Source organism: Macaca fascicularis, chromosome 15 (genome assembly GCF_037993035.2).
Source record: "Macaca fascicularis isolate 582-1 chromosome 15, T2T-MFA8v1.1".
NCBI lineage: Eukaryota > Metazoa > Chordata > Mammalia > Primates > Cercopithecidae > Macaca > Macaca fascicularis.
In genome coordinates this window covers 121,595,053-121,609,339 of record NC_088389.1, presented here as the reverse complement: position 1 = coordinate 121,609,339, position 14,287 = coordinate 121,595,053, and the positions used below count along the sequence as shown (strand labels likewise).

The window sequence follows — 14,287 nt, the reverse complement described above, 5'->3', positions numbered from 1 at the left end:
TGGACTGGGCATGCCACAAATGGTTTCCGTGTCAGGCACTGGTGTCTAGACAAGGGGAATGTGGTGTCACCCAAAAACTCAGAGATACCAGCATTCATGGAGCCCCAAGGGGTGTTACAATTCTTGCTCGGGGAGTCCTGAGGTCTGGGCCCCCAGAAATGTTGCAGCTCTTCACTCTCATAGCTTGGCTAGAGGGAGCATGTTACAGCTCTTTTATCCCCATTGCCCGCAGCTTGGCGAGCCGGCCAGGGGTGTCACAACCCTTTCATTCCTGCTGCCTGCAGCTCAGCGAGTTCCAGGTCCTTGTCCTGCGACCAAGAGGAATGAGGTGCATGGACACCAGAGAGTGAGTAAGGCAGAGAAGAATTTTATTGAGTGACATAAGGAAAGCTCTCAGCTGTGAGAGGGGACCCAAAGTGGGTAGCCACCTGTGAGGCTGGGTCTGGGGTTTTTATGGGTTAGAATGGGTGCGTGTGTGCTGATTCATCCCTGGGTGGGCTTGGAAAAAGCACTGTTTGATTGGTTAAAAGGCATCATCCAGAAGGAACCAATCAAGAGAGTGATGGTAATACGGGGATAGAAGTTTTCTCTCTGTTTGTAGACAAAGTTTTCTCTCTGTTTGGAACCAGCAGCTCGATTTTTAAACTGTCATTGGCTTGAAGGTTGGGTCTCACTGGGGACGCATCCCTGTCTGCCAGGGAATTTGTCTGTCTCCTGTCACTCTCAATGAGTTAGTTCATTCATAGTAACAGGAGGCAGGGTGGAATATATAGGTTCAAGTCCTGGGTAGATAGCTTTGGTGTCAAGTACTGGTAGAATTTCTTTTCTGGCTTTTGGTAGGATTGATAGAAGGTTTTAAGATTGGTGGAGAGGGAAGTTGTGACATGGTCTATATGTGAGTAGGAGAGTGGATGAACTCAGGAAATAGAGTAGAATTGCTGGGCATCAGAATGGCCCACTTGAGATGAGTGGTTATAAATGTAAAATATTTAAATTTACAAAGTAATGGAACTGAGAAATACTGGGCCTCAAAGAAGAGTTTGGCATCGAGTTACATCATTTATTTGTTTTTGGTGGTGCCAACATTTTTCTTTGTGACATATTAATTCTTCAGGGAAAAATTAATGATGAAGACATGTATCAGGCATCCCAAAACATTTAGACTCACATATTTAGCCCCCACGACCCAACCTAAGCAATACAATATTACAAATAAAATTGAAGTCCTTTGTGTACCCATTGCCAATCACACCCCAGCCCCCATAACCACCAATTGAATTTATCATCTGTGTGTTTTATATCCCTGAATAGCATTATTGTTTTTAAAATTTGTGTTTATTATCCTGTGTATCTTTCTGTAATTATACTTTTTCAATAGTATTATTCATTAGATTTATCTGTATTTACTCTTAATTCTTTCATGTTCATGCTGTACAAGTAACATTATAATTATGTCCTTGTTTTATTCTCCTATGGATGGATATTTAGGTTATATCCATTTTTTTGCTAGGCTTTGTATGCTTCCTTGAATGTTATTGTACGTGTTTTCTTGGGTGTGTGAGAGATTTTCTAGGGTGTACATATCTAAGATCCGATGGATGTGAGGCTATGTGCTTTGTCAGCTGAGGTTCTCCCTCCCCCTGGAAGTGTGTGAGATCAGAATGCCCCTACCCTATCCCTTACTTAAGGTATTATGTATCATCATGATTGATTTATAATAGACTAATAGGGGCAAATAGCTGAGTGTATGCCTTCTATGCTGTAATTTTACTTTGTTGTTTGTCTGTTTGTTTAATTGGGGACCCATCTTTTCTCAGATTGTTAATTTTTCTAAAGATCTTCTTTGTTCTCAGAGTTAATTATCCCTTAAGAATTCCATGTGTTTATTTTTCTCTGTTCCAAAGTTATGATTCTGTGCTAAAGTCATAATTATGAAATTGTCAGTTTGTTCATACTTTAAATCTATGCTTCTTCCATGTGGTTGACTGTCCCCAAGGCAGGCATCCACGAAGTTAGAGGGACTGACCAAAGTGTAATCTGCCCTTTTTACAGGGTTGGCATTTGTGCTAATACACTGCAAAAGCAGTGGTGGATAAACTGACAGGACCTTGCAAAGAAGCAAGATGGTGTCACCAATTTGTTGTTCTTTATGTTAACGTTAATGAGTTCATTTGTATTTTTAAATGAATAAACATTTAAACAATTTCTTAGTTTTGATTTCTAATAGTATAACTATAGATCAGTAGATGCCAGCTATAGTGTCTTCCTTTAAGAGTATGAAGGGGCCTGAGACCGAAAGCTGGAGAAGCAATGCTTTAAGCACATGAGTAGACAAATACTTTATTCTTGCTGAACATGGTCATTGGGAAGGAGAACTTAGGTAATGTCATTCTGTTAAAAGATGAATTAGGCTGATCTTGAAGTTGTATATTAATCTTTAAGTAAATTTTCAATTCTTTGCCTTAAAATTTTGTTTACAACTAGATTATATTTGTAAATAAAATACTTTGCAGGTGCTGACCTTAAGGAAAGAGCCAAAATGAGTTCCAGTGAAGTTGGTCCTTTTGTCTCCAAAATAAGAGCAGTGATTAATGATATTGGTAAGCACTATTAAATTCTTCTTTCAGCATGCTGAAGGTGATCTTAAATGTCGAATTTAAACAGTTACACATTATATATAAGCATTGGTTAAATATTTATATAATTAGATAATCATGACCTGTAGCTGTTTGTTTTAAAACTGCACCTAATATATTTAATTTGAAAAATTATGTAAAATATTTAATAATTACAGATGTCTTTTATGTATGATAAAATATGAAGGTATTTATTAGACAATAATAATAATTTGCCGTAAGTCTTTGACTTAACAATATCTGTATTTAACTATACTTGCAAACATACGTTTGGGATTCCTTTGTTTTTTAAATATACAGGATCATACTTTTTTTTAGAACTACAGTAACTATCAATTTGTTTTATTATTTTTATTTTCAATTTACTGCTGTATATTAATCTAGTCTTATCAAAAATTTTATATTATTTGTTCATTAATGAGCATCTTTTTTTTTCTCTGTTTATGTTATTTATAATAAAGTAGTGAATACCCTTGTACATAAGCATAAATTCTTAAACAGGGAATCACTGTTCCAGTTATCATTTGTTCATTTTATATTTTAGATATTAATAAATTCTACAAAATTATATTCCCATAAGTTAAAGACAGTATATGTTTCCTCATATTCCTGCCAGCATTTAATGTTGCTATTTTTGAAGTTTGCCTAGATTTAAAAAAAAAAAAAGGCATCTCAGCATTTTAATTTGTATTGCCCCAGATGCTTATGTGATATTTTATCTTTTCAAATGAGATTTGGCTTTCTTTGGGTTTTTTTTGGTTTTAGTTTAGTTTTTTTTTTTTTTAATTTTTGATTTTTTCTGGAGACAGGGTCTCACTTTATCGCCCAGGCTGGAATGCAGTGGTGTGATATAGCTCACTGTAACCTCCAACGCCTGGGCTCAAGAGATCCTCCTGCCTCAGCCTCCTAAGAGTTAAGGACTACAGGTGTGAACCACCAGGCCTGGCTGATTTTTAATTTTGTTGTAGAGATGGGGGTCTCACTGTGATGCCCAGGCTGATCTTGAACTCCCGCCTCAAGTGATCCTCCTCCCTGTCTTCCCACAGTGTTGGGATCACACGCATGAGCTGCATTGCTTGGCCTTTTCTTCATTTGTAAATTGCCTTTTCACGTCCTTCATCCTCCTTGGATTATTTAATAACTACTTGTTTATTTAAAAGATATTTTTATATTATTTGTTTTTAAATGTGTTATAGATATTGCCCTCTAATGTGCTTAATTTGATTCCAGTATCTTTAAATTTAAAACTGTTAATATCTAGATGATGCTAGGTTCCCTTTATTATTCTTTTTCCTTGAAGGTTTTCTCTGTTGATTCTCACACATCAGGTTTTCCAAATTAATTTAGAATTATTTTTTAAGGCAAAGGGGAAAAATTTCTGTATTGCAACTGTGATTGGAATTTTATAAATTTTGTTAAGAAAATTTTGACATTTTTATGATAATAAATCTTTCTCTCCATAGTGTGCATGGCTCTTATTTTTTGGGGTCATTCTTTTTTTTAATGTCTTTCAAGGAAGTTTTATACTTTTCTGCACACTGGTCTTGGTCTTATATCTTTTTTCCCCTCAGATATATTCCTAGCTATTTTATAGCATTTATTCCTTTGAATGAGACCCTCCCCTCGTTTCTGTTGCAGTCTTGTTATTATAGTCTGTAGGAAAGTTACTAACTTTTTTTTTTGAGCTAGAGTCTCACTCTGTCACCAGGCTGGAGTGCAGTGGCACAATCTCAGCTCACTGCTACCTCCGCATCCCAGGTTCAAGCGATTCTCCTGCCTCAGCCTCTCGAGTAGCTGGGACTACAGGCACGTGCCACCACGCCCAGCTAATTTTTGTATTTTTAGTAGAGATGGGGTTTCACCATGTTGGCCAGGATGGTCTCCAACTCTTGACCTCATGATCCATCTGCCTTAGCCTCCCAAAGTACTGGGATTACAGGCAGGAGCTACCGTGCCCGGCCAAAAGTTAACTTTTATGTGCTTATTTTATATCATGTCAGCTGGATAATTACTTGTGTTAATTGTTCTTCTTTAATTTTCTTGTGTTTTCATTTGTAAAGTACAATATAGATAATTGCCTACAAGTAATGCAATTTTTATCTCCTCCCCCAACATTTTAACCTTATGTATTCATATTTTTTCATATTGGTTCAGTCCCTTATAGAGTATTTATTTGTTAAGGTGAGCGTGATCATCCTTATCTTTCTTTTACTTTGGTGGGTGCCTTTAATATTTTGCCAGTAATTATGATATTCAGGCAGTTCTCTTCTGTTTCAACTTGTTAGGAGATTATTTCTGTTTTTAATCAAGAATAAGTGTTAAAGTTTGTCCAATGCTTTTAAAATATGCATCAGGATTATAATTGATGTATGTTAGCATTTGCCTTATTTAGCCTTTATTATTCTGAGTTGTGTTAATAGATTTACTAATGCTGCAGTGGCCACACATTACTAGAATAAGCCCTGCCTGGTCATTGTGGTTAGGGGTGGTGTTGGTTTTTAACACATATTGCTGGATTCAGTAAAGTACTTATGGTATAATCGTAAAGGAGATTGAGCTTTTAATTTTGTTTTGTGTTATTCTTTTTTGGTTTGGCGTGAAGGTTATTTGCCTTCACAGAATGAGGTGAAAAGCTTTCCATGTTTTTCTATGCTATATACAGAACAAATCATGTTACTTGAAAGAATTGTAGAATTTGACCACTTAACACCTTTTTGCATCTTGTGTGGTTTTGTTACTGTTTTCTCACTTTCTTAGAATTAAAATTTTTTAAATACATGTTTTAATCTCTATAATGGCTTTTGGCTTAGCTGTCTATTCTGCCACTTCTCGTTCTGTGCTGGTATTGTCTTAGGCCCTGCTTCTTTCCCCAGCTTCAGCCTCATGTTTATGTACCTTCTGACGCAGAGCATGAACTTTGTTTGGAAGTTGGTCAGAGAGCTTGATTTTAGAAACGTTGATGCTACCTGTAAGTTTACATATATGCACGGGGGTGGCTAAGATTGGTTTCACTGTTCGAATTACCTTGATGCTTGTTCCAGAGTGTCTTTCTGTTCTATGGATTCTGAAATTGGGGTTTTTCTGGAACTCTTTCTGTCTTTGCAGTGGCATTTTCTTTTTTGTGATCATAGCTGTAACTTTTCTTTTCTGGGCTAGTTCTTATCTCCATTTTTTCTTGGGAGTTCCTCCATATTTATTCATGATACTTTTTATTGTAACATTACAGTAGACTTACTGTGATGATTCCGAGATTTTGAAGGACGTGTGGAAACTAAGTGTCTTAACAGTATCTTAATAGAATCCACTCATTTAACATGTTAAAAATCACAGGCAGGCCGACTTTATCTTGAAGGGTCATACAGTAAATATTGTAGGTTTCATGGGGCCATATGGTCTCTGTTGCAGCTATACAACTCTGACTTTATAGTATGAAAGCAACCATAGATGATGTATCAACAAAGGTGTGTGGCTCTGTTCCAATACAGCTTTATTTATGCATACCAAAATTTGAATTTCATTTGATTTTTATGTATTTTGAAACAATTTTTTATTTTGATTTTTTCCCCCAGGCATTTAAAAATGTAAAAACCATTCTTAGCTCACAGGTTGTACTAAAACAGACAGTGGGTCTGATTTTTCTTTGAATGTCATGTGTCTTCTATCTTCATTTTTCTTGTTGTTTGGAATTAATTCATCTATTTTTATTCAAGAAATCTCACTTCAGTTCTAATTTGAATAACTTGATGCATGCTTGGCTCATACCTTTTTCATTGGGTTTTGCTTTTTGGAGACATAAAGGTTTTAATTTTAAGGTCTTTGCTTTGATAGGGAGTTTAAAATATTGCATCTAGGGGTTTTGTATTCTTGATAAAATTCGGGGACTAAGAAAAGAACATAAAATTTGCAAATGAATAGGGAGGTGGTGGAGGCAGTAGTAAGAAACAACAAAACAAAAATCAAAGATAAGTTCATCCAATCTTAAAAAATGTAAACAGAAAAATAGCATAAACTTACAACATATTGAATAGTAAGATGTTGAAATAAGTCCAGTAGTCACTATTAATGTCGGTTGATTAAACTTGCTGTTTAAAGACATAGATGTTCAGATTTGACTAAATAATTGACATCAGCTGAATATTGTTAATAATAGCCACATTTGGGGTACCTCTTTTTGTACCTGAAGATTACTAGCCAAAAGAAAGATATATCAGTATTGATTCTGGTCAAAATACATTTCAAAATAAAAAGCATTACTAGAGAGAGAGTTGCTGCATGTGATAAAAGGTTCAGTTTTTCAAGAAACATACCCTTAAACTTGTATGCACCTGAAAACAAAAGTCTCAAGATACGCAAATAAAATTATATGGATAAATTGGTAATTTATCATCATTGTCAAAATTATTGACCCATCTCCCTCAATTTACCATGAGGTCAAAAAGATAAAAGTTAATGAAAATTTTTCAATGATTTGAGCAACATAATTATCAAGTTTGATTTAATAGACTCAACCCCAACTTATGTATTCTTGTGAACACAAAAAATGTTTAAAAATATGGGTCACGTGCAGGACCTTAAAGTCTCTGTTAAATTTCAGAAAATTGGTGTATAGAGACCATATTTTCTGTCTACGATGGAATTAAGTTATGTTAAAAGAAAAACTTCAGCCAAATTAAATTTAAAGGAGTTTAATAGACCAGTGAACAGTTTATGCATCGGGCAGCCCCCAGAATCACAGTACATTCAGAGAGACTCCAGGGATGCCTGTGGTTAGAACAGATTTATAGACAAAAAAGAAGGACGTGACATACAGAAATCAGAATTGAGGTACAGAAACAGCTGGATTGGTTACAGCTCAGCATTTGCCTTATTTGAACACAGTTTGAACACTGGGCAGTGTATGAGTGATTGAAGTATGGCTGCTGGGACTGGCCAAGCCTCAGCTACTGTTACAGGGCATACTCCTAAGTTAGGTTTTCTCTCTCTTCTACCTATTAAGTTAGGTTGCAGTTCATCCACAAGTATAGAAGTACAGAGCCCTTCTAAGGCCACATTTCGTTTGCTTTAACAGTCAGAAACATATCCATACCTACAGATTTTAAAACCATATATTTGTAAAGTGAGAATGCTGAACAGCTCATGGGTCAAAGAAGAAACTATAATGGAAAAGAATACGAAAACTGAATGATTATAAAATTACAGTATGTCCAAATAGATTTGCTTAAAGTGGTGCTGTTTAGCTGTGATGTATCCATGTCGTGCAGCACAAGTATGTTAGCATCAGTGAATCTGTAGGGGTCTGTAGCTATCTCAGTTCTTGCCTCCTCAGAAGAAAGAACTCCACCCGGGGGCATAAGGCTGGAGGAGAGACTGGGGCAAGTTTTAGAGCAGGAGTGGAAGTTTGTTAAAGAGCTCCAGAGCGTGAACGAGAGGAACTTGCACAAGGGTCAAGTAGGCAACTTGAGAGATCAGGCGCGCCATTTGACCTTTTGAATTGGGGTTTTATATGTTGGCATTCTTCCGGGGTCGTCTGTTGCTTCTCCTGTGATTCGTCCTTTGGGGTGGGCTGTCAGTATGCGCAGTGGCCTGCCAGCCCTTGGGAGGGGCTGCATGTGCAGTGTGTTTACTAAGTTGTAGGCCTGCCTGCTTGAGGCGCTTTGCCGCTTTGCGGTCCCGTGTTCCTACAGGGAGGTCATCCGCCATTTTGCCTTTCAGTGCGCATGCTCAAGTGCACTTGCCCAGCTCCTGAGATCTTATCGGGAAGCTCCTGATCACCAGTTTCAGATATTTCTATCTGGAAATACCTGCTATTTCCAGGAGACTGCCTTTCTCTGGTGCTGGCTGTGACCAATTATTATTTTAGAGAGACAGTTAACAGCCGCCTGACAATCTTATGGTCACCCGACATTCCTGGTGTGTATGTTTTGCGGGGAGCCCTCTCCAGCTCTGCTCGTGTTCCATTAGCTACCTACTGTAACAGTACTTGAGGGGAGTGTACAACATTAAATCCGTAAGTTAGCAAGGAGATGTCACTGAAGATAAATAGCTAAGCATTACCTTAAAAAGATTTTTAAAAGTTTTAAGTTCAAAGAATGTTGAACTAAAGCAACAATACAAGGATCAGAAAAGAGTAAAATGGAAGACAGAGATGCAGTGCAGAGGATCAACACAAGGCCGTGCTCTTTACAGTGGAGTAAAAGCACCTTTAACAATACGTATTACAAATGAAAAAGATGTGTTTATAGATACAGGAGAGATTATAAAGATAAGAAAATACTGGGAAAAAACTTTATGCCAATAAATATGAAACTTCTGACTCAAGAAGAAATCGTGGGCTGGAATAGTCATGTAACCAAAAGAGGGTCCAGCTTCTCGCCACTTGTAGAAAGAAGCCGAAATAACGAGTGAGGTATGATAAAGAGTGTGAATTTTATTAATTTTTGCCAGCAAGGGGGAAAGTGGTCAGAATCCTTTCCAAAAACTGCCGCTTTCCAATTTCTGGAGAGTCAGGGGTTTGAGAAGAGGGGTTTGGAATGCAGGAGAGGCAAGGGGGCTGGGAGGTGCCCAATGGCATGACTTCCTCCTGTGGCTTATCCTGAATTGTTCCATTTGGTGAAGGGGCCAGCACCATCTTGGGCCCAACCAGGCCGAATCAGTCGCGGTCAATCTTGCCGTCAGTCTCTAGCCGGGAGTAACTCTGGCCTTCAAGTAATCTCCTGCTAGGGAGAGAATTCTGGAGGTGCCTGGTTTGCATCATGATTTGGCCCCTGAAGCTTCTAAGGAAACACATGACCAGATAAGTGAGCATGGTGTAAGCTTAACAAACATCCAGGTAAATACATGTGCTTCAGGCATGAAAGCCTAAGGTGGGAAAAGGAGGGGAGTGGAGTTTTAAAGCACATTCCGAGGCTGTATTTAAAGACAAAAGAAAACACATCTGTAGTTTGTCTCAAAGCTACGTCTTGAGACTGGGGTGAAAAGAGTAAAGGAAAAAACATTTTTAAATGCAGTTTGAAGCTAAGCTGCTTGGTTACAGTCATATAATCACTGAAGTGATCAAACCAGTTCTTACAGTAAACTTTTTCACAGAGAAAGCACCAGACCCAGTTTTTTGATGACAGAGATTTACTTTTAAGATGTTTTACCTAATACATAAGGAACAGATTCTTACAATCTTATACAGACAGTTCCATAGGATAGTAAAGTGAGAGTTTACTCCTAACTCATTATTTCAGACTAGTGTAATCTTTAAACCTAAATCCGAGAGAAACAATGGAAGAAAGGAATAGGAGGAGGCAACCTCACTTGTGAGCATACATGAAATCCAGCAGGTTGTAACAAAAGACCAAATTGGGCTTTCCCGGGAAGGCAATGGTGGTTTCCACTGGAAAATATTAAATTTTAACTCATGTTAGCCAATGAAAATAAAATCGTATGTGTATCTCGGTAGATTGAGGAAAAAGCATTTGAGAAATATCAATATGTATTCACGGAAAATGTTCTCAGCAAACTAGGAATAGAAGGAAACTTCCCTAGCCTGATGAAAGGTATCTCTTTCTTAATAATAAAATATTAGAAGTCATCTCCTAAAATCAGGAACAAGACAGGAGGACCCACTGTCACCACCTCTGTTCTATATTATTCTGTAAATCCTGGTTTGTGTAGTAGGCAGGAAACAACAATACATAAGGACCAAAAAAGAAATAGCAGAGTTCCTGTGGTATGGCTGTCTCCATCAAAAAGCTGAAAGAAACCATAAATTATTGGAAATAAGAGTGTCACAAGATGGCTGGAAATGAGATCCATATTCAAAATAATCAGTTACCTTTCTTTATACCAACAACAGACGGAAGATGTCAAATAAGGATACCCTGGCAAGCAGGAACACAAATGAGTCTTAGGAATACATGTAGCGTATATGGAGAAATTATAAAACTTTATTGTAAGATGTTTAAAAAAATAAATGGGGACAAATTACCCTCTTGAATAGGAAGATTTAGTATTAAAAAGATGATTCTCACAAATGGTGTGATTCAGTGTAATCACACCTCGACTCTCAGTATTGATTTTGTGAGGGACTTGATGAGCAAAAGGAGACCCCCAGATAGCCAAACACTCATAAATAAGAAGAAAATGAAGCACCTTGCCATTTCCGCACTCAAGATTTATTATCATGACATAGAAATGAAGGCGGTGTGTTACTGGCTTTGGGATAGATAAGTATACCGTTGGGTTGAAATACAGAACCCCCAAACAGACCACCCAAGTGGCGAAGCTGATACGTGACAGAGGCAGCATTGCAGACCGCTGGGGAATGGCAAAGACTTAATATGTTTAGAAGTGGAAACTAAAACTAATGATCTTAACGGAGAGAAGAGTTTCTTAAAACACAAAATATGACACATAAAAGGAAACGGTGATCAATTTTACCAAATTAAACTTAAGAACATCAATTCATGAAAAGATACTGTAAATAAAGTAGAAAGAAAAGACACAGACTGGGAGAAAATACTTGAAACACACAGTTGCCAAAGGATTCATGTGTGCATTGGTAAGTGCATACAGGAATCAGTACATGCATACGTATACACAGCCTTGAAGTCAGCGAGAGGACACGACAGAAAAGCGTTTCACACAGCGGTACAGGAGTGAGGGTAGACATAGGAAAAGATGGTCCGCCACAGTAGTAGTCATAGACGTGCAACTGAGACCACAGTGGGATGCCGTTTTACATCCACCAGATGAGCCAAAAATTCTTAAGCCAGGTCTTACTAAGAGTTAGTGAGTTAAGTGGATTACCAGGCAGGAAGATTTATACTTCTAAAGGGAGCTGAACTGGTGTAACTGCTTAGGAAAAGTATTTGATATTGTCTTTCAAATTTGAATATCCACATTCCTTAAGACTCGGTAGTTCACTTTTTAAGGGGTATTTACATAGAGGGATAACTTAAGGACTGTTTTTATTGGACCTGTAGTAAGAAATACATCTACACTCTGGCCCAGTAAACACATAGGGGTGGGAGAGTATCAAAGGTTATGGTTCCTCTGTCTGTGCGCTCCAGTTTGATACTACCCTGTGTCATTAAAAAAAATTCCTCATCTTGACTAGCTCATGAATGGGTTGCTACTTGGATTTGAAACTACATTATTCTGCAGACATTTTGCACATGTGTCCTAGGGACACTTACATTGTTAATAGCGAAAAGCTGAAAAACAACCAAATTTCTATGACAGGAGAATGGAAAAATGTTTGTTATATTTATACAATTGGATAGTAGAGAGCAGTGTACATAAATGAAAATATGCACATGTACCAATATGGATAAATCTTTGAAACATAATGTTGATTTAAAAGTACGACTTATGTTTTATAAAATTAATAGCATTCAAAGCTAAACAGTTTGTGTTTAGGGATGTGTAAGTGTGTAATGAAATCACATATACACATCCTTTACAAGGATGGTTATCTTTGGTTTGGAATTCAGGTGGAAGGATAGTTGAAGAGCTCAGTGGCAGACAGGTGTTAGTTCTGACCTAGATCTAGCGTTGAGTGGTGATTGTGTTGGAGTTTATTATGATTATGCTTTATTACATGTATATGAATATATTCTTTATATGTGCCAGATAAGACCAGTTTTTAAAAGATTCATCTATCTTGAAACCTGCAGACATTTCTTATTTATTGAATGTTTTTTTTCTTTCTCACTGTCAGCTGAAGAATGACAAGGTTCATAACTTTCGAAAGGAGAGCTTTATGTCTCATAAAGGGTTCCAGCCTGCAAGGTGGCCATTGCCACATGCTGGGAAGCGCAGCCTCTGGTCAGAACCCAGAAACTGGCACTTTGAAGGTGGGCTAAAGGGAACAGGAACGTACGCTGAGCAGGGTGGCCAGGTATACATAGTCAGTAAGCTGCAGGAGGAGTCATGAATATTTATGAAAGGAGAAACAGGCACATGCACGTTTGAGCTTCAGGCCTTTCCGTGGGACCCATGTTTAACAAATAGCAGCCAGAGCATGATCTGAGGATGGAGTCTTGGTCCCTCTGATGTCAAAAGATGAAACAGAGGGCCAGGCGCCGTGGCTCATGCCTGTAATCCTAGCACTTGGGGAGGCCAAGGCGGGCAGATCACCTGAGGTCAGGAGTTCGAGACCAGCCTGGCCAACGTAGTGAAACCCTGTCTCTGCTAAAAAAATACAAAAATTAGCTGGACGTGGTGGCACATGCCTGTAATCCTAGCCTGTAGTGCCAGCCACTAGGGAGGCTGAGGCACAAGAATTGCTTGAACCTGGGAGGCGGAAGTTGCAGTGAGCCGAGATCATGCCATTGCACTCCAGTCTGGGTGACAGAGCGAGACTCTGTCTCAAAAAAGAAGCAGCAGAGGACAGGAAAACCCTCATTGCGCCTCCTCTGTAGGTGGGCCAGAACCACCCTGTGGTTGGTAGTTTCTTACCAGGAAGAAATGCTGGTTGGTTGTTTTGACCGAACCACAGAAGGGCGGGGCAGCGTTCAGGCTGTTGGTTGAAATCAGCAGTGGCATCTTGCAAGGGCTGGTTTCTCTTTAGCCTGTTAAAAAGAATAGCCATTAGGCGGCTATTGAGGGAGATGGTCTGACCTCCCATCACATCATAGCTAGGAATTCAGCCTCTGAGGTGTCTCTGTGCTCCCCTTGGCCAAAAGAAGGTCAGTTCAGTTGGTTGAGGGGCTTAGAAGTTTTTTAAATTTCTCATTATTTTCAAGGAAAGCCAAGATTTTACATTTCTAGAAAAATAGCTTTTGGGCTCTTGGTTTTAAGGTGTTTTTGGTTTTTTTTCTTTGAGAAAGGGTCTCCCTGTGTTGTGCAGGCTGGAGTGCAGTGGCTCAATCTCGGCTCACTGTAGCCTCGACCTCCGGGGCTCGAGTGATCCTCCCACCTCAGCCTTCCGAGTAGCAGGGATGGGCTCCACCACGCCCAGCTAAGTTTTGTGATTTTTGTTTCATGTTTCCCAGACTGGTTTTGAACTCCTGGACTCAAGTGATCCTCCTGCCTTGGCCTCCCGAAGTGCTGTGATTACAGGCATGAGCCACTGTTCGTGGCCCCCTAATTTTAAGGTTTTTGACCTTAAAACTTTTCTTAAAACTTTTTCTCTTTTATGGGAGAGAAAAATCCTTTTGCATGTCTAACAAAATGCATTTATGGCCAGGCACAGTGGCTCATGCCTGTAATCCCAGCGCTTTGGGAGCCTGAGGTGGGTGGATCACATGAGGTCAGGAGTTTGAGACCAGCCTGGTGAACATGGTGAACCCCCCATCTCTGCTCGAAATAAAAAAATTAGCCAAGCAAGGTGATGTGTTGCTGTAATCCCAGCTACCGGCGAGGCTGAGGCACGAGCATCGCTTGAACTTGGGAGGCAGAGGTTGCAGTGAGCCGAGATTGTGCTATTGCACTCCAGCCTGGGTGACAAGAGTGAGACTCGGTCTTGGAGGGGAGAAAAGGGTTTTCAGATACTGCACAGAGGCCTCCATCTTTCTTTCTGGCCCTCTTTTCACTAGTTCTTCTCATAAAGTTTGTTCATTTTCTGAGAGAAGAGCTTCTAGGCTTATTTTTTCCTTGGGAGGAAGTGACGTGGCCAGTGGATGTTCATGGATACTGATGGTGGAGGATCCTGCATTGTA

At 38.9% G+C, this 14,287-nt stretch overlaps 1 protein-coding gene across 36 annotated transcripts in view; it reads left to right on the top strand.

Moving 5' to 3' along the window:
* AUH (AU RNA binding methylglutaconyl-CoA hydratase) overlaps positions 1-14,287 on the top strand; it is a 143,898-nt gene that overhangs the window by 38,319 nt on the left and 91,292 nt on the right. For 22 of the 36 annotated variants that reach the window (XR_012424878.1, XR_012424888.1, XR_012424887.1 and 19 more), the window contains one exon: positions 2,514-2,600. The exons of 9 other annotated variants lie outside the window; for them this stretch is intronic. Coding sequence is in view for 12 of the 27 variants with exons in the window: in XM_074017839.1 (XP_073873940.1) it covers positions 2,514-2,600 (87 nt within the window). In the remaining 15 variants the exon portion in view is untranslated. Of the gene's footprint in view, positions 1-232; positions 347-2,513; positions 2,601-14,287 lie in introns of those variants that run through there. 5 more of the 36 variants (XR_012424891.1, XR_012424893.1, XR_012424894.1 and 2 more) reach the window with 1 other exon arrangement.